The sequence below is a fragment of the Coregonus clupeaformis genome, chromosome 10, assembly GCF_020615455.1.
Source record: "Coregonus clupeaformis isolate EN_2021a chromosome 10, ASM2061545v1, whole genome shotgun sequence".
Lineage (NCBI taxonomy): Eukaryota > Metazoa > Chordata > Actinopteri > Salmoniformes > Salmonidae > Coregonus > Coregonus clupeaformis.
In genome coordinates this window covers 47,506,472-47,529,028 of record NC_059201.1, presented here as the reverse complement: position 1 = coordinate 47,529,028, position 22,557 = coordinate 47,506,472, and the positions used below count along the sequence as shown (strand labels likewise).

The window sequence follows — 22,557 nt, the reverse complement described above, 5'->3', positions numbered from 1 at the left end:
TGAACCAGGGGTTACCGTTTTTTATCTGAACCATGTCTTACGTGTTTTATCTGAACCATGTCTTACTGTGTTTTATCTGATCCATGTCTTACCGTGTTTTATCTGATCCATGTCTTACCGTATTTCTAACTGAACCATGTCTTACAGCATTTTAACTGAACCACATCTTACAGCGTTTTAACTGAACCACGTCTTACAGCGTTTTATTTGAACAATGTCTTACCGCGTTTTATCTGAACAATGTCTTACCGTGTTTTAACGGAACCATGTCTTACTGTGTTTTATCTGAACCATGTCTTATCACGTTTTATCTGAACCATGTCTTACCATATTTGATCTGGGCGATGCCGTACTGTGTTTTATTTGAACCATGTTTTGCCGTATTTTTTGCTGAACCACGTCTTACAGCGTTTTAACTGAACCATGTCTTTTCGCGTTTATCTGAACCATGTCTTACCGTGTTTTAACTGAACCATGTCTTACTGTGTTTTATCTGAACTATGTCTTACCATATTTGATCTGGGCGATGTCTCCTGTCACCAGTTCAGACACGGGGATTTGGATGACCTGGCCCTTGCGGATGACGGTGAACTTCTGCTCCTGCTCGATGCGGTTCTGCAGCCCACGGAACTGCTTCTCCTTGCTCCAGTCATTAAACGCTGTCACCAAGACAACGATTGCCACGGAGAACAAGATGGCGGCGCCCTCAATCCAGCCCGCCTGCGCCTCCCCCTCATCCTCCACTCCCGGCGCTGTCTCACCACACACTGGGGAAACCAGAACACAGAGCCAGAACACGACCAGGTTTAATAATAATGTACCAAAACACCACCAGGTCAGTGGAACAGAACTGAAACACCACCAGGTCAATGAAACAGAACCGCCACACGACCAGGTCAGTGGAACAGGAACAAAACATGACCAAGTGAATAATACAGGACCAAAACACAACTTTTACAACCCCCCAAAAAACACTCTTCATGCCCCAGTCCCTCTCGCACCTGTCCTAACTTCCCCGGGTTAGGGTGTACTACTCACGCTCGCTATCTCCCCCAGGGGGGTGGTAGAATGACAGGCCCAGGGAGATGACGGCAGCAATCTCCAGGATGATGAGAGTAACATCCTGTAGAGCCTCCCACACCAGCGCCAAGAAGGACTTAGGCTGTTTAGGAGGGATGAAGTTCTTCCCAAATGCCGTGTGGCGCTTCTCCAGATCCACTGGGTTACCAGACAGACCTGAGAGAGAGGGAGGAGAAGGAGAGGGAAGAAAAGGAGGAGGAAGGAGAAGAGACAGTTAATAGAGTGAACAGTTATCAGAGAAATGCATATAACGAGATCAAAACAATAGATGATGTTGAATATATACACTCACTATAAAGGTATGAAAACATATGCTAACCTGTCAGGGTTAGAAGTATGTAGGGTATTCTATAGGCAGTGGTGTAAAGTACTTAAGTAAAAATACTTGAAAGTACTACTTAAGTAGTTTTTTGGGGCAGCTGTACTTGACTATTTATATTTTTGACAACTTTTACTTTTACTTCACTACATTCCTAAAGAAAATAATGTACTTTTTACTCCATACATTTTCCTTGACACCCAAAAGTACTCGTTACATTTTGAATGCTTAGCAGGACAGGAAAGTGGTCCAATTCACACACAGTTATCAAGAGAACATCCCTGGTCATCTCTACTGCCTCTGATCTGGTGGACTCACTAAACACAGATGCATTGTTTGTAAATTATGTCTGAGTGTTGGAGTGTGCCCCTGGCTATCCGTAAATAAAACAACAAATAAAATTGTACTGTCTGGTTTGCTTAATATAAGGAATTTGAAATTATTTATACTTTTACTTTTGATACTTAAGTATATTTTAGCAATTACATTTACTTTTGATACTTAAGTATATTTAAAATCAAATACTTTTAGACTTTTACTCAAGTAGCATTTTACTTGGTGACTTTCATTTTTACTTGGGTCATTTTCTATTAAGATATCTTTACTTTCACTCAAGTATGAAAATGGGGTACTTTTTCCACCACTGTCTATAGGTTGCTGTATAGGCCTCGCTACAAATGTCGAAACCGACTCTTTTATAGTCGAATGTCTACATCACCCTTCCTTTATCTGAGGATAAAGATGACAACAATGGCTGTTGCCATACCAAACAGAAACAAGTAGAGCTGACCGTTCAAACACACCCATCCACACCCATGTCAGCCTCCCACTGCTGTCACAATCTGCTAGACAACCACTGCCAAAGGCTTTGAATTTCAGTTGTACAAAACAACACACATCGGTCCGACAAACATATTATATAACCCTTTTGTGCATTTTTCTTCAATCAATCCTTTAGATAATATGGTATTGTCCTATTAAGATAAAAATACATTGAATCCACTCTGAGTAAGATCTCATCACCTCATGGAAATCTTATGATTCATAATTGTTGCAAATAAATCTAGAAAACAGCAATAAAAAAATACAAAAGAGGTCAGTCAATGAGAACCCATGAGGCGTTTGAAATTATCACAAGGGTGTTGAACTTATTGGGTGCATCCCAAAATGGCACGCTTTTCCCTATAAAGTGCACTACTTTTGACCAGGGCCCATAGGGAATAGGTTGTCATTCGGGACGTAGCCGTCATTACTGTTTCCTGTCCTCTGGGATTGAATGTAGGAAGGATCAGACAGTGAACCAATCATGCTCTAGTCATTCCCACACTGGTCCAGGATTTAACCACTCTCTCTCTCTCCTTCATTCAATATTTCACTCAGCAGCTTTACACTATGTCCTTGTTGTATCGATCTCACCTATGTAGCTCAGGGTGTATTCAAATAGATCCAATAATGAGATATGTGGCTAGCTATGGATAACTGGAGTGTGTAACTGGTGAGGTGTATAGGATACATAGATAGTGTGCTATGCTAACAGTTGCAATATAAGATCTGAATAAATTTAGTCTTTACATGGCTAGCTATGGTATGCTAACTGGTGTATGACTGGTGAGTAGATCCACAACTAAAAGATAGCTAGAAGCACCTGGTGTATTACAATACATTGAATGCTGATATACAGAACTGTAGTTAGCTATGCTAACTGGATAAATGTGAGAAGGAGCTGGGTAAGCACAAGGCAATACAGTATGAGTCCCAGCCCTATACGACAGATGCCCCCTAAAACCCCCATCATATTGCTTTCCCTCTGCTGTGAACCAGCTGGACAACCGGACAGGCAGGAGGGAGGGACGGAGGGAGAGAGGAGGGCAGGGGGTGGGGGAGGCAGTGGGGAAGAAAGGCAGAAGGTGAGGGAAGTGTGAGGGGGGGGAACTGTCTTGTCTTGCTAAAAACAGCTGGACGTAATGACGTCACACCTAAACAAAAAATTACCTTTTACGCAAAAACCTAGTGTGTCAAATAAAAATGTAGTGGTTGAAGTGTTTCCATTATCCATTTAGGCAAATGGCATATTAATACATTGTCGGCAGCCTGTATACCCTCCCACCTATCTGTTTAATGTCTCAGGTAGCCAGCAAAAGCAGCATGGATAGAATGCAAGAATTGACTAATATTTGCCATATTCTAATAATTTTCATGTGCCAATGTATCACCACGGTCCGTGCCATGGCGAAACTTGCATCCAGCCAACCAGAAAAGCACGGCGAAGCAATTGAGGCATTCTTGAAAGTCAAGACAATCCATGTCCTGCAAAGAAACATGATTTTTTATAGTTTAAAAATAGATTTAGCAAACAGTAGGAATTTAGAATTAAATGGGGAGTGGAGATTTATAGTTACGTGATGACATCACGTTCTACGCATACCATTAAAATTATTCACCAATCATAATTTATTTGAAAAACATCGTTATAATGGACCATTTGGATACTGTTTGGATAGTTTCAAAAAGTGTATGCCTACTATACTCACACAGTCTTCCAGGTGCATGCCCACTGATAAGGCTATAAATGCAACTCCATCACGGTTAAATTATCGACCTTGAATGGAAAACAGCAACCTACAAGCTGTTAATGACATAGCTAGCTAATGACACAAGCATGAAGACACCGGTGGTTTCAAATAAAGCTAGCTTAATGTCACTACACACAAAGGTTCTTTCTTCCCATCTGATCTGCAGGACTAACGTTAGTAGCTTGATGTTTCGGCTGTATCTTTATAGCTAGTTATATCAGATAGGCGAATGCCTATTCCCTCGGAGGAGCTGGAAGACAGGGCAGGATGTCTCGAGGGCGCTCTAGCAAAGTCTTGGCCCCTCTCCTCCCCCGCTGAGACAGAAGGGCAGGGAAATGGGAACCAGCGTTTTATACCCCTACAGCACAAGGACAGGCGTCGCAGCGGCACAAAGCTAAGAAGGATGGGCCCCGGCAGTCCTCCTGAGGTGCTGGCGGTCGGCCTTGGCCTTCTCTCCCAGGCCCAAAGGGCAAACTGGGAGAGGCAGGTGGTGTCTCCCTGGGTACTGGGCACAATCCTGGGGGGATAGTTACGATGCCGACCGGCATCCTACAGAGGCATCTGGGTCACCTTGGTGGCAGATGGGGTGAGGAAGGAGGTGCTCCGGTTGGAGATAGCCTCGCTCCTGAGCAAGGACGCAATCAGGAAGGTAAAACGGCTAAGTGGGTTCTACTCCACGTATTTCATAGTTCCGAAAAAGGACACCAGCTTTCGGCCGATCTTGGACCTGCTCGGCCTCAAGAAATGTTTAAAGGTGCTCAAGTTCAAGATGCTCTTGCCAGCGCGGGTGTTGCAGGCAGTCTTGAGCGGCCAATGGTTCACCATGCTCGACCTGAATGATGTACCTCCGGTTTGCCTTCAAAGGAGTGGCTTACGAATTCAAAGTGCTCCCATTCGGCCTCTCACTAGCGCCGCATACATTCATGGACACAGTCCTAGCGCCTATCATGTCCCAGGGCATTCTAGTGCTAAACTACCTGGACGGCTGGCTGGTGTGTGCTCAATCAAGAGAGTAAGCTACAGCAGACACAAGGATAAGCACATTCAAGACCTGGGCCACACCCTAAACAGGGAGAAGAGCAACCTGACTCCCTCACAGACTGTGGTCTTCCTGGGGATGTTGATCGACTCAACTCTTATGAGAGCACGTCTCCCTCAGGTGAGAATTGGAGAAGATACAGGCCTACCTAGAATGTTTACGGCTTGGACGAGCTGTGACCGTATTAGAGTGCCAGAAGTTACTCGGCCTACTCACGTCAGCTTCTCCGTTGATTCCGCTGGGCCTTCTTCACCTCAGGCCATTCCAGCGATGGTTAAATTTTCACCATCTACACCAGAGATGACACAGACATCGTCAGCTATCGTGACAAATGCATGTGTGACGACTCTGTTGAAATGGCACTCTCACTCCTTCCTGTTGGAGGGAGTGATACTGAACAGAGTCCACCGCAGGGAGCTAGTGTGCACTGATGCCTCGCTAGCGGTTTGGGGGAGAGTGTTCAGAGGCATGGCAGCGAGCGGATACTGGAGCCGCCCATGGAGTGGCAAGCACATCAATGTGCTGGAGCTTAGGGCGGTTCGCCTGGCACACCAACAGTTCCTGCTCTACTTGGAGGAGAAGCATGTCCTGGTCAGATCAGACAACACCACGGTAGTGGCGTATATCAATCACCAGGGGGGAATGAGATCGCGGCACCTCCACAAAATGGCTCATGAGCGCTTGCTGTGGGCTCAGACCTCGGTTAGTGTCACTGCGGGTAGCGCACATCCCGGGGTCTTGACCCGGGCAGCGGACATGCTTTCGAAAAATGGCCCGCTGAAGGGGGACTGGAGTCTACACCCTCAGGTGGTGTTACAGCTGTGGGAAAGTTTCGGGAGAGCGCAGGTGGACCTGTTTGCATCTCAGAAGAACACTCATTGTCCCAGCTTGTTCTCGATGTCGGAACCCGTAGGCCCTTTGGGTTTGGACACCCTCGCTTACGATTGGCCGGCAACAACACTTTATGCGTTCCCACCACTTCCCCCTGATCACAGCTACGCTAGACAGGGTCAGTTTGAAGGGCCACCGGGTTAGTGAACTTCATGCCCTTTCAGTGAGCACTGAATGTTTCCGAATGGGTGCAGACAAGTGGAGTGTTATCCTCCGGCCTAGCCCCTCTTTCTTGTCGAAGGTCCTGTCTGACAGACATGTTAACCAGCCCTTACATTTATCCGCATACGTACCTTCCACGGCTGCAAGTGGGCTGGGTTTTCCCCAAGTTTGCTGTGCCCGGTGAGGGCACTTATGTTACACGGACTAAGACGATACGACAGTCGGATCAGCTGTTCGTGTGTTATGGTCAGAGAGTTCTGGGGAAGAGCCTACCGAAACAGAGACTCTCACATTGGATTGTGGACAATATTACTACAGCATATCAGCTGGCCGGCCAGCCTTGGCCGTCTGCTGTGGTGGCACATTCTACTAGAGGAGTTCCCCTTGATGAAATTTGCACCTCGGCCAGTTGGGCATCGTCTAGCACTTTTGCTAGGTACTATCGAGTCAATGTTGCTGCCGCCAACCAGGTCAGGACGGCCGTGTTGGATGATGCCTTCACTTCCCTAGAGTGGGATGGAGGGACACCGCAACCATGACTGCCCTGAGCTCAGTCCTATGGGATTTTGCTCGTCTGGCCATGCCTAGTTCACCGATTAATCTGGTATTGTGATACCATATTGGAGTGATCCAATAGTGCTACATAACGAAGGTTACGTATGTAACCACGGTTATGTGAGCTATTAGATCACTCCAATTCTCTTGTCTACGGGGCCTCAAAAAGGACACAAGGTGGGAGTAGTGTGGTGGCAGCTATTTAAGGGGGTCAGCCGCAGCACTACCGGGTACACAGGACTAATCTGAAATTCTTACTCGGAATGTATCCTGCCGAGTGGAATGATGCTATATTGGAGTGATCCAATAGCTCACATATCCGTGGTTACATAAGTAACCTTTGTTTTTATTTGTTTGTTTCTTACCACGCAACTACCGAACCGCGAGAGTTTGGACTTCTGTTTTGAAGAGGATGAGTCTGAGTCGCATTTCACTATTAGTTTTACACAAGTAATTGTAAATATTCAGTCATAAAACTGCAGATTGTTTATTTTTATTAAAATTACTGATGATGGGTGTACTGTTTCTTGTATGTGTTGTATGCGTGTGCCTGTGACTGTCACCCTGATATTGGCCACTAGGTAGCTACTTCCGACACGTTGCAGGACAAGTAGTGCTTGGCAAGAGGTAGCGAAGGACACTGTGTCCTGGTGTTGTTGGCGTTCATGCCCTCCACATTGAATAGACTGCATGTATGTATCAAAGTGACATCTAGATGTTTATCAATATTAGTCATTTCTTGTGTACGTTCCTATCCTACCTAAAATCATGGCTACAGCTGGCCACACCATGATAAAGCTTCCCAGTGGGAAGGTTGGCAAGGACCTTGATACAAACACTGGTGCACTGGTCGCCATGTTAGCTACCGCCAGAAATACAGACGCCCAGGCACCTCCATACAACCTAGACATTCGCACCGATTTATTGACTCGTCAAGCAGCCCAATCATTCACGCAAAACGGTCTTGAGCGGCAACAAATCTGCCCAATTAGCGGATTCGCTTTCCATATAACCACTCCTTTCGACACACCCACTCGCCCATACTCCGGTCACCATATTGGGCTGCAGCTACCCATACTTGCTTCATAGCCATACCAGACTGATAACCGTGTAGCAAATATCAATGTAAGGCGGCTTGCAAGGCTAGAGGAGGAATGTACTGTGGCCAAATAAAAGAAGGAAAAAGAAAGGAGAAAAAAAGTCCCAAAACAAAGCACCGCTGCCAAGCGCTCTCTGGTTGGCTGTCTGTCAGGATCTGAGTCTAGTCTGGAGATTGGGAGCTATCAGAAGTGACAGAGTATTGTCTGTGGACACTGGCTGTCTGCCTAGAGTCCTGTTCTGTTAGTCTGGCCTCTCAGTTACCATGATAAATGTGAAGCGTTGCTCTGTCACTTTTTCATTTTGTCACTTTTTCGTCCCTCTATTTCCATGGGCAGTAATACAGGAGCAGGTGCAGCGGGAGAAGAGAGGGAGGAAGGGAGGGAGATGGGTGGGTGGAGAGGAAGATGAAAAAAGAGAGGTATAGTGGAAGCAATATGGAAAGAGAGAGAGAGAAAGAGAGAGAGGAAAACTGAAGGGAAATCCATCTCGCCGCAGCCTGACAGAAAATACATATTCACAAGACAACCGTCGTCCAGCGAAGCCGAGGGGTTATGGGATGGCAGCTGCAGAGGGGGCCAATGAATAATTCGGGAGAAGTTGCCGTGGCAAACAGAAGAAGCGAATGATGAGGTGTCTGGGATTTCAGGGGCATCGTCTGCACACATCAGACAAACATGACACAGCAATGGGTTATCAGGCTGGGCAAAAACACATTTTTACAGTCTGAAGTTGCCAGGTTGAATCAAAATCACCATTTATAGTCTGAGGCAAAAATAAATAAATAGATGTTTTATTGTCACATACACCGAATAGGTGCAGTCAAACACCTTTATACTCTTTGGGTACAAATCTCTTAGTGACGTTTTAACAGGGTATTATATGGAATAATGTATCTCTGTGGGTGAAACATAATTGCTCTGAGTAGAAGAATACATGTATTTCTGTGAGTAGCCTAAAACATAAATCAACGCACAAAGTACTTATCAAGCAGCATGGCCACATGCTGATTACATGGGTTTCTGAGTAATTTTTATTATTATTTGCCAACTTTGCGTTTTATGGGAACACATGCCTTCTCCTGACACTTGCTAGTGACAGCAGATTTGCAGAGGAATGCGTTGTGAACGTAAAGATGACGACATCAGACTGTCCTTATATTAAGGGGAAAATGGATAGAGTTGAGGAGATTATTCTCTGTAGTCTATAGCCCTCAAACTCAACTCTGGACATCGAAGCCAGTTCCACTGCTTTTTTTTTTGTTGTTCTTCTCTAATCAGGGACTGATTTAGACCTGGGACACCAGGTGTGTGCAATTCATTATCAGGTAGAATTGAAAACCAGCAGGCTCCGAACCTCGTAGGCTAAGAGTTGAATACCCGGGGGTCCAGTTTCCCGATAGTGATGGACCTTGGGCTTAGGAATGTTTTAACAATGTATCTTTCCTACAACGGACAAATATTTAAAATGTGCTTCCCAAAACACCATGCAGAGAGAACGGTCGCTAAGTGCATTGTTGGAGCATGTGTTATTGATAGGATCAAAAGAAAGGGAGAGTTGCTCTCGGATCAGCTTTCTTCATTAAAATCTTACCTTAACATTATAATTATTTCACAATACTGACGATGGATGAGCTCCTAGACAAATATTACCACCTACGGCTGCAAATTTTGATTATTACTTACCCAATAAAAATGCATTAAATCTCCAATTTGGCACATCATTGCGCACATCATGACATATACTGAGACAAATTACAGACAGTAGCCTAGCCTACAAGTAGCAAAATATAACTCAATTGATTGAACATGAAACGTATTTCAATATGATTAAAATAGGCCTATAGCCTACTGTTTATATTTTAATGCAGTCATCTCAGTTTTCATTTGACTCATATTTTTATACGTCGCTTGTTTGTATCAATTGCAGACATTGGCAACTTTGTATTTATAGTCAACTTTGTTCTGAAGTTCTCGGACAGAGAGAGACGGATACACCATGTGATTCTATGTTTCGTGGAGATCTTCTGTGTAAAAAATGACACCGAAGGGCATCCTTTCCATCCTTTCTCTCTCTTCTCCTTCAGCTCTTCTATCTTATCTCCTCCTTTTCTCTTTCCCTCTCTATGTGTTGACCACTGACTTCATCAGTGTGCTGCTACATATGGCAGCTAATCAGGGTACACAGCTAGCCAATTGAGAGTCCCTCCCACCCACCCCTTCTATGCCTCTCTCCGACCCACCTCTCTTCTTCCCCTCCCTCCATCGTCTCCCCCCTTTTCACCCACCTCTCCCTTCCTGCTGAAGCAATACTCGGCTTCTTCCATCCATAAGTCAGCCATTACACACACCCTCTCTCCAATCCTTCCTGGGTTCTGATTATGTGCCCTCTGTGCCAACTGGCCTGTGAAGCCTGCTATATCTCTCCTTCCTTACATTTTACATTCCTTCTCTCACTCTTCTCTCAATCTTCCCTTGCTCCATCTCGCTCTATCTCCCTTTACATCCATCATTCATTCTCCCTCCCTCCACTTCTCTATCATTCCCTCTCCATCATTCCTTTATTCTTCCCACAACATCTCATTCTCCCTCTCCTCTCCACTTCCCCCCCTCTTAGTGCAGAGCGATTAGCTGAAATTTATTTTCGGTTTTTAAAAAACAAATTGACCGACGTCGGTTCAATTATTTGCTGATCTGGAACTTAGCAGGAAGTTGTAGTTTAAATGTTTTAAATATTAAACATAGTTTACCGTAGAAAACATGGTAATAAACTACAATGACCATAATAAATTGCGCCTTCTTGACACACAGACCTCGTGCGAGGAGGGGACAGCAGAGCGCGACGTTAGGGACAGTGGAAGGATAGGGAAAGAGACGGAAACAGTTGGTTCTTGAGATTGCCTATCTCTAGTCGACAATATATCTGATAGATGACATTAAACAGTCTTGAAAGTATGCCTTATCTACTTTGAAGAACTACTAAAGTTGTGCTTTCGCCAGACAGCATAGCCAGCTAGCTAGCCTAATTAGGATGACTCATTGGGGAGCACAGAGATACACAGGTAACTGCCTAAATAAAAGGAAATGCCAACATAAAGTGTCTTAATAGGGTCACCACGAGCCAGAACAGCTTCAATGCAGCTTGGCATAGATTCTACAAGTGTCTGGAACTCTATTGGAGGGAAGTGACACCATTCTTCCACGAGAAATTCCATAATTTGGTGTTTTGTTGATGGTGGTGGAAAAAGCTGTCTCAGGCGCCGCTCCAGAATCTCCCATAAGTGTTCAATTGGGTTGAGATATGGTGACTTAGATGGCATAAGGTTTACATAATTGTCATGCTCATCAAACCATTAACTGACCACTCTTGCCCTGTGGATGGGGACATTGTCATCCTATGGGGGCATAGCCATGGTAGCCAAAATAATGGCCTGCCCAGCATTTTTATACAAGACCCTAAGCATGATGGGATGTTATTTGCTTAATTAACTCAGGAAACACACCTGTGTGGAAGTACCTGCTTTCAAAATACTTTGCATCCCTTTTTTTAATTGTTTCCATTATTTTGGCAGTTACCTGTAGATGGTGGCTGCTACTGCTCAAACAGAGAATGAGATGATGACTTGAAATAAAATAATAAAGTCATCAAATAAAAACAAATGTAATATACACAACTGAATTATTTTATTAAAGCAAAGGATTGTGATAAAGGATGGTTTGTTAATAAGTGATAAGCAGTAATGGGCAGTCACTACCATTGCTATTTTTAATGAAATAGCTATAATAAAGTCATCATCATACTAAAACAAATATGCATTTATTGTACAAAATAATAATAAAAATCTAAAACGAAAAAAACTCAACATTTTCCAAAAACCGAACAGAAACCAAACCAACCTCAAAAAGCACTAATCACTCAGCACTACTCCCTCTCTCTTTTCCCTCTCTCTCTCAATCTCCAGTCCCATCCCCCCGATCTCTCCTGTAAGCAGTGTTAAAGGTGATAAAACCGGAACAGTCCAATAAGGGTTGATGCCCACCCCCTGTGTCAATGTTTTACTGTTAATGGTCTGTGCCGCCTTTTAACTGCATAGGCAGCCGTGTGTTTTGTGTGCGCTCCAACACTTTTACTGGATTGGGAATTAGTCCAAGAGCATCCAAGGCTTCCCAGAGGAAGAGCTGAAAATCAAAGGCTTCTCCGGCACAAAAGACAACACTGTCTTCCCTAAGCTATCTGTATAGACATGCACAACACTTTCTTCTCTTTTTGTGTTTCTCCCTCTAAACTTCTTCTCCGAGCCATGTTTGAAACCATGGTGACCACATTGTTGTGCTTGTGCACCATGTATCGTCAGCAATGTAACGGACTCTCAGCAGACGTTTTAGTGGTGTAAGATTAAAGAAATCCCTTTAAGATGCACCCATAGTTCACTGCTAGCCCTGATGATAAATAACACCCACTGAGACCGCCCACTCCAGGGGAAACACCATAGGGAGCCAATCAAAGCGCCCCCTCGGGCTCCTTTCTTTCCTCTGTGGCTTCTGGAGGACCCAGGCTTCTCTGAATCACTCATCCAGACTGGCGGAATCCCACAGTTACACCCAAGGGCCCATTACCGGGGGCGATGGGTGTCAAGGTGACTGATAACACACACAGAGACAGAGAGAGACAAACAGAGAGTGACAGAGAGAGAGAGAGAGAGAGAGAGAGAGAGACAGAGAGAGAGAGAGACAGAGAGACAGAGAGACAGAGAGAGAGAGAAAGTGTGAGGGGAAGAGAGAAAGAGTATGAGGGGGAGAGAGAAAGTGTGTAAAGGGTAGAGAGAGAGCGTGAAGGGGAAAGCGAGAGTGTGAGCATGAGAGAGATAAATAAATAAAGAGAAAATGCAAATGACTCGATAGGAGTCATTAAAACAACAAAAGAATTGGTGACGATCATACTTCACACTATTGTGAGGTAGCCCTTCACACTCGTACCCGTATACGGGTTGAAAATGGCATATTTGGGCACTGATAAACGCCTAAATTGGAACGCAGTGGCTGTACAGTAACAATCAGTACATGATGTCAGAACTCTGACCATGCGCTTTACTTGAGCACCTCGTGCTACAAGAAGTTGCACCCATCCCTCACGCTAATTGGGCAACCTTTGCAAATGTTTTGTCTGAGTGAGGGAAATGCTGTAAATTATGAGGACTATTTATTTTGAAAGATGAAACGTTGAGGATTATAATAAATTCCGCTGTGATGTCATACAAGCAAGCCAATCACCGATGTGTGCACTATAGTCCAAATGTGCACTTCACATTTCCATATCATAAAACTCATTTAATATACAGTGTCAACATTTATGATCACTATGTTTAATGTACAGTTACAAGATGACATGGCGTCATACCCTGGGTTGTTCTGAACAGAATGAGCCCATGTTTGTCTATTGTTGAGAAAATTCACTGCGCCACACGTACCTGAATGCACTCATGACTCTTTCTATGGGCACCAAAATTATGATCAGTTTCCCTGAATTGCATTGTGAAAGCCTAAGACTGTAATGTCATTTTGATAACTGAGCTAGTCATGTTGGCAATAGAACAAGCTTTAAGACGTTTTTGGATTGCGTAAACAACAGTAATTGTGTGATGGCGGGGATGCAGGGTTGTGTTCCAAACAAAACAACTACAAGTATGCTTGCTCTACTTCCTCAACGCCACAACTAGTAGAGCTCAATCAAGCACCTTATAGTTGAAGACTCTTCTTTGAATCATAAAAGAGCATTGACATTACTTATGAACTGTGCACACTTTGGAGAGATGTGTGGCCACTTAGAGACAGCAGTTAGTCCTCTCACTCAAACCCTTGTCATTTTTTTGTCTTATGTTGCACCTACACCACATTTTCCAGGAATATTCTTAACATGTTACTGAATGTATCCAGAGTATTTTCAGATTTCGTTCTCAACAAATGCGACGAAAAATACAGTAAATGTAAAATGCACATAAAACCAACAGTGAAATGTTTGGATTATTGTGTCAGGTGAACGGTTGTGTCCTCACCTTTGTTCTAATAATTTCCCCATAATCTCCAAACTGTTCCCTTTCATTTGCTACCATGGTTATGCACATGCTTTTCATATTTCTTCTGTAAGAAACATTTCAATGTAGCACTATCCATATATGCCAATTCCCACGAGTGTAAAGGGTTAATGGGTAAAATAGCAGGAGTGGAATGGAGAACATCTGTGAAGCTATTGAAGCTATTTTGATCATTACTCACGTAATAAAATTCAAGAATAGGCCTTACTGTTTATACAGAGCGATGGAGAGAGTGTGTGTTTGTGAGAGACCGAGAGAGAGAGAGCGAGAGAGAGAGAGAGAGATACAATCAGGATCATAATAATCCGAATCAGATACAGTCCACCTTAAACAGGACACACCCATTCTCTGGAGGAGTCACCTTTTCCATTATGCACGTTTTGCTCTCTCTCTCTCTGATTGGTTCCCTTTTGTGATAGCAAATTCATAATCAGAACACACACAAAATAATAGCCCTGGAAAGGAACCTTTTAAATGACAGCCTCATGTCAACAAAAAGAAAATGTAGCAGTTTTCAAACTAATAAATTACAATGCATTTATAACAAATTTATATTAAGTTTAACATTTATTATTGGTATACCGTGGATACCAATATCCCTGTGAGCCTCCCAGGCCCATGTTTCCCAGGGTTAAGAACATCAATTGTAGATTAATACAATCCCCTGTAGCTCAGTTGGTAGAGCATGGCGCTTGCAATGCCAGGGTTGTGGGTTCGTTTCCCACATGGGGCCAGTATAAAAATGTATGCACTCACTAACTGTAAGTCGCTCTGGATAAGAGCATCTGCTAAATGACTAAAATGTCAAATTAATAATATTACATTGTATTGTATTACACCCCTTAAACCTATTCCAGGGATCCCTTGGCCAACATTGGTTTAATCTGCTGTTTTTAGTACTAAACAATTTAAAACTTTTCTATATTTTGAGATCTGCTCTAAGGCACCACAGAAGTCTTGTGGTTCCTGAACACATGGGCAGCAGCAGGGCACAAGCTCTCATGGAGGGAGGCCAAGTTTCCCTCTGCTTCTCCCCCACACTCCCTCTCCTCAATCCGTCATCCTTTCTCCCCTACCTCTTTCGATCTCTCTCTCCTTTATTATCTATGTCATTTACTCTCCATCTCGGTGTCTCCCAAACTTACTCCCGTTCTATCTTTCATTTTCTCTCTCCATAATCTTCCTCTCTACCTCAACCTTTTATCCTAATCACCACACTGTGAATATGCTTCATCTATCTCCAGACAGCTTGATAACTACGTTTCTGTTCACCTTCCCCTGAGAATCCTAGCCTGCTCTGAAAGATCCATGAACATTTGCATCACGCAATCACACACACATCACACACTCCATGCCTTCACACATCATCATCTATATCACTTGTCAACAACTGTTGAAAAAGCTTGTTAACATGCATGCACAGTAACGAGGGAAGCCTGGGCTTACAGTAAATCACAATGACTCCAGATCAGCAGTCTATGTATGCACTGTCCCAGTAGAGAGCATACTAGGCTTTACTCCAGATTTGATTTAATTTATTAGGATCCCCATTAGCCGACGCCAATGGCGACAGGTAGTCTTACTGGGGTCTGACACATAAAAAAAAAGAAAAAGACATTACAGACAAAATACTTTACACATACAGTGAGGGAAAAAAAGTATTTGATCCCCTGCTGATTTTGTACGTTTTCCCACTGACAAAGACATGATCAGTCTATAATTTTAATGGTAGGTTTATTTGAACAGTGAGAGACAGAATAACAAAACAAAAAATCAAGAAAAACACATGTGAAAAATGTTATAAATTGATTTAAATTTTAATGAGGGAAATAAGTATTTGACCCCTCTGCAAAACATGATTTAGTACTTGGTGGCAAAACCCTTGTTGGCAATCACAGAGGTCAGACGTTTCTTGTAGTTGGCCACCAGGTTTGTACACATCTCAGGAAGGATTTTGTCCCACTCCTCTTTGCAGATCTTCTCCAAGTCATTAAGGTTTCGAGGCTGACGTTTGGCAACTCGAACCTTCAGCTCCCTCCACAGATTTTCTATGGGATTAAGGTCTGTAGACTGGCTAGGCCACTCCAGGACCTTAGTGCTTCTTCTTGAGCCACTCCTTTGTTGCCTTGGCCGTGTGTTCTTAGGTCATTGTCATGCTGGAATACCCATCCACGACCCATTTTCAATGCCCTGGCTGAGGGAAGGAGGGTCTCACCCAAGATTTGACGGAACATGGACCCGTCCATCGTCCCTTTGATGCGGTGAAGTTGTCCTGTCCCCTTAGCAGAAAAATACCCCCAAAGCATAATGTTTCCACCTCCATGTTTGAGTGTTCTTGGGGTCATAGGCAGCATTCCTCCTCCTCCAAACACGGCGAGTTGAGTTAATGCCAAAGAGCTCAATTTTGGTCTCATCTGACCACAACACTTTCACCCAGTTCTCCCCTGAATCATTCAGATGTTCATTGGCAAACTTCAGACGGGCCTGTATATGTGCTTTCTTGAGCAGGGAGACCTTGCGGGCGCTGCAGGATTTCAGTCCTTCATGGCGTAGTGTGTTACCAATTGTTTTCTTGGTGACTATGGTCCCAGCTGCCTTGAGATCATTTACAAGATCCTCCCGTGTAGTTCTGGGCTGATTCCTCACCGTTCTCATGATCATTGCAACTCCACAAGGTGAGATCTTGCATGGAGCCCCAGGGCGAGGGAGATTGACAGTTATTTTGTGTTTCTTCCATTTGCAAATAATCGCACCAACTGTTGTCACCTTCTCACCAAGCTGCTTGCCGATGGTCTTGTAGCCCATTCCAGCCTTGTGTAGGGCTACAATCTTGTCCCTGACATCCTTGGAGAGCTCTTTGGTCTTGGCCATGGTGGAGAGTTTGGAATCTGATTGATTGATTGCTTCTGTGGACAGGTGTCTTTTATACAGGTAACAAACTGAGATTAGGAGCACTCCCTTTAAGAGTGTGCTCCTAATCTCAGCTCATTACCTGTATAAAACACACCTGGGAGCCAGAAATCTTTCTGATTGAGAGGGGGTCAAATACTTATTTCCCTCATTAAAATGCAAATCAATTTATAACATTTTTGGATTCTTTTGTTGTTATTCTGTCTCTCACTGTTCAAATAAACCTACCATTAAAATTATAGACTGATAATTTCTTTGTCAGTGGGCGTACAAAATCAGCAGGGGATCAGTACATACACACAACAAGAAAGTCACATGGGGGAGAAGCGTTGTGCCGTGAGGTGTTGCTTTATTTAAGCAATAATGCCAGAGGGGGTGTGGTATATGGCCGATATACCATGGCTAAGGGCTGTTCTTATACACGACTCAGCGCAGAGTGCCTGGATACAGCCCTTAGCCGTGGTATATTGGCAATATACCACAAACCCCCAAGGTGCCTTATTGCTATTATGAACTGGTTACCAACGTAATTAAAGCATTACAAATAATGGTATATGGTGTGATATACCACGGCTGTCAGCCAAATCAGCATTCAGGGCTCGAACCACCCAGTTTATAATTGTTTTTTGAAACCAGGTTTGCTGTTCACTTGCGCTATACATGATGGGAGTTCCATGCACTGATGGCTCTGTATAATACTGTCCGTTTCCTTGAATTTGTTCTGGACCTGGGGACTGTGAAAAGACCCCTGTTGGCATGTCTGGTGGGGTAAGTGTGTGTCTGTCAGTGTTGTATGTAAGTTGACTATGCAAACAATTTGGAATTTCCAACACATTCATGTTTCTTATAAAAACAAGAAGTGACGAAGTCAGTCTTTCCTCAACTCTTAGCCAAGAGAGACTGGCATGCATAGTATTAATATTAGCCCCCTGATTGAAATGAAGAGCAAGACGTGCCACTCTGTTCTGGGCCAGCTGCAGCTTAACTAGGTCCTTCTTTGCAACACTTGACCATATGACTGGACAATAATCAAGATAAGATAAAACTAGAGCCTGCAGGACTTGCTTTGTGGAGCGTGGTTTCAAAAAAGCAGAGCATCAACTTATTACGGACAGACCTCTCCCCATCTTTACAACCATTGAATCAATATGTTTTGACCATGGCAGTTTACAATCTAAGGTAAGCAAGTAATTTAGTCTCTTCAACTTGTTCAACAGCCACATCATTCATTCCCAGATTCAGGTCTAGAACATAGGGAATGATTTGTACCAAATACAATGCTCTTAGTTTTAGAGATGTTAAGGGTTTCAGTGACTTCACTAGCTGCGGTTGCTGATGCATATTTGGTTGAATCATCAGCATATATATACAGTACCAGTCAAAAGTTGGGACACACCTACTCATTCAAGGGTTTCTCTTTATTTGTAAAATTTTTAACATTGTAGAATAATAGTGAAGACATCAAAACTATGAAATAACACATATGGAATCATGTAGTAACCACAAAAGTGTTAAACAAATCAAAATATATTTTATTTTTGAGATTCTTCAAATAGCCACCCTTTGCATTGATGACAGCTTTGCACACTCTTGGCATTCTCTCAACCAGCTTCAAAGGGTGGTTATTTGAAGAATCTCAGCTATATTTTGATTTGTTTAACACTTTTTTGGTTACTACATGATTCCATGTGTTATTTCATAGTTTTAATGTCTTCACTATTAATAAATAAAGAAAAACCATTGAATGAATAGGTGTGTCCAAACCTTTGACTGGTAGTGTATATTTACACACACAAAAGTAATGTCCCTGTAGAGAGCATAGTAACCTGTACTTTTACTTCAGACTGAATGTGTACAATGTCCCAATAGAGAACATAGTAGCTGGTCTGATGAACAGTATGCCTTAAACCAATCACTAATTGTTTGAATCTAGCTCAGGGTGCGTGTGTGTGCTACTGTATGCCTAATCATCCACCAACCACTGCATATATATGAGAGATGGGGTGAATACATATGCAGTTTCTGTTCTCATTGGTTGAGAATGATGCAAATTCATGGCTAATTAAAAAGCTCACATCAAGGGGGACGGTGTGGAGAAACATTAATTAAAAGCTGGCACCTTATGCCAAGGGTATATGTAGAGGGGTGTAGTCACGACTCACTGAACTTTACATATCCTTACGGGGCAAAGGGTTTAAACATTTATATTTTTAACAAACAACATTTTTCAAGCTTACCACTACCTCAAACTGTTGAATGGCAGGGACAAGAACGCAGTCTACAGGCGGAGGTAAGGGAGGAGAGGGGGAGATGGGGGATGAAGGAAGAGAGAGGGGAGATATAGGGTGAAAAGAGGTAGATATGGGAGAGAGGTTTTCGGGATGAGAGAGAGGGAGAGTCAGAAGGTGAATGAGAAGATATAGGGGAAGAGCTAAAGGGGAATGGGGGCGAGAGAGGTAGAGAAAGAGAGAAAAGTGCAGTATGCTATAGTTGTTTGGCAGGGAAGAGGCCTGCATGTCTTCTCCTTTTAATTGCTGGTGCTCCATCAAAGATGAGCATGCTCCTTCAACTGACATGCATGACCCTAGGTTGTGTGTGTGCGCTGTATGTGTTTCATGTATGTGAGAACAAGTGAAATGGCAAATTGCCGTGAGTATCCTTGTCACGCACCCACAGTTCCCAGTATGAGTGGAGATGCATGATTTCTCACGCCACTCGTTTCTAAAAGCGTCCACACACTAACAGGCTGAGAACAAACTCTTTAACCTGAACATACATGCTTACAGAGTATATACACACTCAGTATATTCCATATGTGTAATTGTGGTAAATTGTGGAAAGAATGTCCTCTTAAAAGACAAAAAAAATTATAATCATTCACTCTCTGAAAGCTAACTGAGAACTAAATAAAGAAGGGCACTTATGTCATTATGTCCAGAATCTCCACAAATTCGTTCTGCTCTAAGAGCCAAAATGGATGGAGCAGAATGAGCCAAACGGAACCTCTGGGGCCAAGGTTAAGGTCCATGTCTCCTCTATGACATAATGACATCAGCATTGTCCACTACATATCTGCTGGTTGACCCAGCAACAGAGCTGGTAGTCATAGAGCCCAGTCCAACCAATCAAATCAAAGCTAACACAGGGCACACACTGGTTTGTACTATGCTACACTGTATTTCCCCAGACTATGACCTTGAAAGAGTCATAACAATGCTTTAATTCACTAGCGACGTTTTAACATTAGCCTACTTCTGAATTAGTCAATTCAATCATATCTATTTACTCCCTCATATAATTCTCTGAAATGTCTTTCCCAAGTCTGCCATGCATGAAAAGACCTTTGTCAATTCATATTTCCTAAATTCCTCGCATCCTCTTTCCTTGCTTCCTTCTCAAAACACATCAACTTTGGACAGTCTCCTCAATACGGTTGAGGCAAGAGGATCTGAGAAATCGTGAAAAGACGAATTGAAGTAAAGCCCAGAGTGATGAACAAAAGCACCCTGCGGGTGTCAGTAGAAGAATACATTTTTGTTTTTCCAACCAAACCAAGATGACTGCCTGTCTGCCTCAGTAATGGTCTGCAGTGGAGGAATAATGCACTGATTGTCCATCATGTGGTCTGTCCATTCCACATTAATTCAAAGTAGCCTAGAGACCAGATATATTTACACTAGAATGAGCTCTCTCTCTCGCTCTCCCTCTCGCCCTCCCTTCCTCTCCCCCTAATGGGGTTGTTCAATGACAGACATGTATTGGTTTAAAATCTATCACTTGATGGTTTCATTTCAGAGAGACAAATAATAAATGTTCTTTTTGCTATAGATTAGCCTCACTCTCCAGTCCAAAACCCGACTGGAGTTGAGATAAAACTGAGTTATTATACAGGAAGTCTTTCAACTGTGAGTTCACCAGGTTTTCCAAAACTTTTGCCAGTGCAGACAGTTTAGATATGGGACGATAATAATCCAACTGTGACGGATCTCCACCCTTATGTAAAGGGATGATGTATGCTTATTTCCAGACTTTTGGAATCATATTACTTGCCAATGAAAGATGTCATATATGAGTGAGATGGTCAGCAATGATCTCTGCACCATAAAAAAAAGAAAATAAAAAAAAGGTTTTAACTAGTCCGGGCCGGCCACTTTCTTAATATCAATAGATTTGAGTGCCTTTACAACTTCTAAAAGCGCAATCTCGGTCAAATTAAATAGATTAACCATAGGCCGTCTTGCGGCAGCTTCATGCACAGCCTCATTCAAGATGTTAGGATGGAGTTCTTTATCAAATAAATGCTCAGCCTTAGCAAAATGCTCATTAAACATGTCAAGCAGTTTATTCTTGTCAGTCAAGTCCATTGAATTTGAGGTCAACTTCAGCGGAAGACCAGAGGAGTTCGTGTTAGCATTCACGGACTTAATGGTTTTCCATAATTTCGTCGGGTTATTGAGGTTTGCCTTGGTAGATTCGTAATATTAACAAGGTGCACTTATTTCTCAGTGCCCTGAATAATTGCCATTCAGCCTGGGAGTTACCCTTTCTGGCTTTGGCCCATTGTGCATTTAGTTTATGGATCAAATCAGATCATTCCTGGTACGTTTTAAGAGGGGCGTGTTGATCACAGATAGTAGAAAACATGGAATGAAAATTGGAGAATGCCTTCTCGATGTCCGTAATAAGCGCAATCCTATCCCAGTTGCATGTGGAAAGTTTGTGCAGGAAAGCCAGCTCGCAGAACTGCTTAAAATGATGTTTGACTATGAACCGAGGGGGCACTTTAGGGATTTTAGTGTCTCTAATGCAAGCAACTTCACAATGATCGCTTAAATCATTAGCTAGGGAAAATATATCAACAGCCTGGTATTCATGCAGATTTTTTGTTAGAATAACATCAGTAAGTGTTGATTTGGAGATGTATTTTGGGTTGGGTCTTGTGACTGCATTTATCAGTTGAGTAAAAATCAGTGCACAGTCCTCTTATGGCCTCAGAGTTTGAAGAGTCCCAGTCCCAGTTTAAATCGCCCATGAGCACCATATCATTTCCCCCCCAACCACGCAGTAGTTCAGCCAGAGAATCCAGTGATTCTACTTTTGCAGATGGAGGTCTATAACATCCTATTAAATCTAAGTTCACAGCATTCGAAAACTGCAGTTTCAATGCTAAAAACTAAAACTGCTTTGGTTTAGATAAAGACTTTAGTTCAATAACCACATGAATGTCTTTAATATACTCACTCAGTCACTTACTCTCTTACTCACTCAGTCACATCGATAAACATTATAACCAGCCAAGCCTATAGATTAATAAAACACCTTGATTTGTTGCTTCCTAAAATCTCTCTATACTTAGAAGACTTAAAGATGCAGAAATCACTCCGCCATTTCCTGGTTGCTAAAATTGTAATAGTTCGCCTAATTTCAGTTTATGTGACAAAACAAGCAAGTATATTGTAGAAAATCATTGTACCATCTATACCGCTGTGAAATATATTTTCCATAACCTAAAATATTGTATTTTCAGCTGTTTGAAGCTAGTGTACAAAACCGAAAGTAAAAGACGCAAAAACGAAACTTAAGAACGGGAAGCGTATAAATAACACAAATAGAACATCTATCCCCTTGCTTCCAATGAGAATGACAGATCTATAACTCCATTTCTATGTGAATTTGGTCGGGTCGCCCAAAAAGTTATATATTGCAGCTTTAAAATAATTAAACTAAAGTCATCTGATATGACAAAGCGTTTTTTAGCCAGACAAAACCTTGTAGATGAGAAAGTTTAATGAGCATGTTACAGTAGGAATCAAATGGTAACACAATCAGACCCCTCGGA

General features: G+C 42.8%; 1 protein-coding gene across 9 annotated transcripts in view; it reads right to left on the bottom strand.

The window, feature by feature from the left end:
- The window catches only part of LOC121575406 (plasma membrane calcium-transporting ATPase 1), a 138,605-nt gene that overhangs the window by 69,439 nt on the left and 46,609 nt on the right, over positions 1 to 22,557 (bottom strand). For all 9 annotated transcript variants that reach the window (XM_041888492.2, XM_041888499.2, XM_041888490.2 and 6 more), the window contains exons 3-4: positions 1,039 to 1,236; positions 510 to 767 (exon numbers count right to left, since the gene is read on the bottom strand). In XM_041888492.2, coding sequence (XP_041744426.1) covers positions 510 to 767; positions 1,039 to 1,236 — 456 coding nt within the window. The remainder of the gene's footprint in view (positions 1 to 509; positions 768 to 1,038; positions 1,237 to 22,557) is intronic.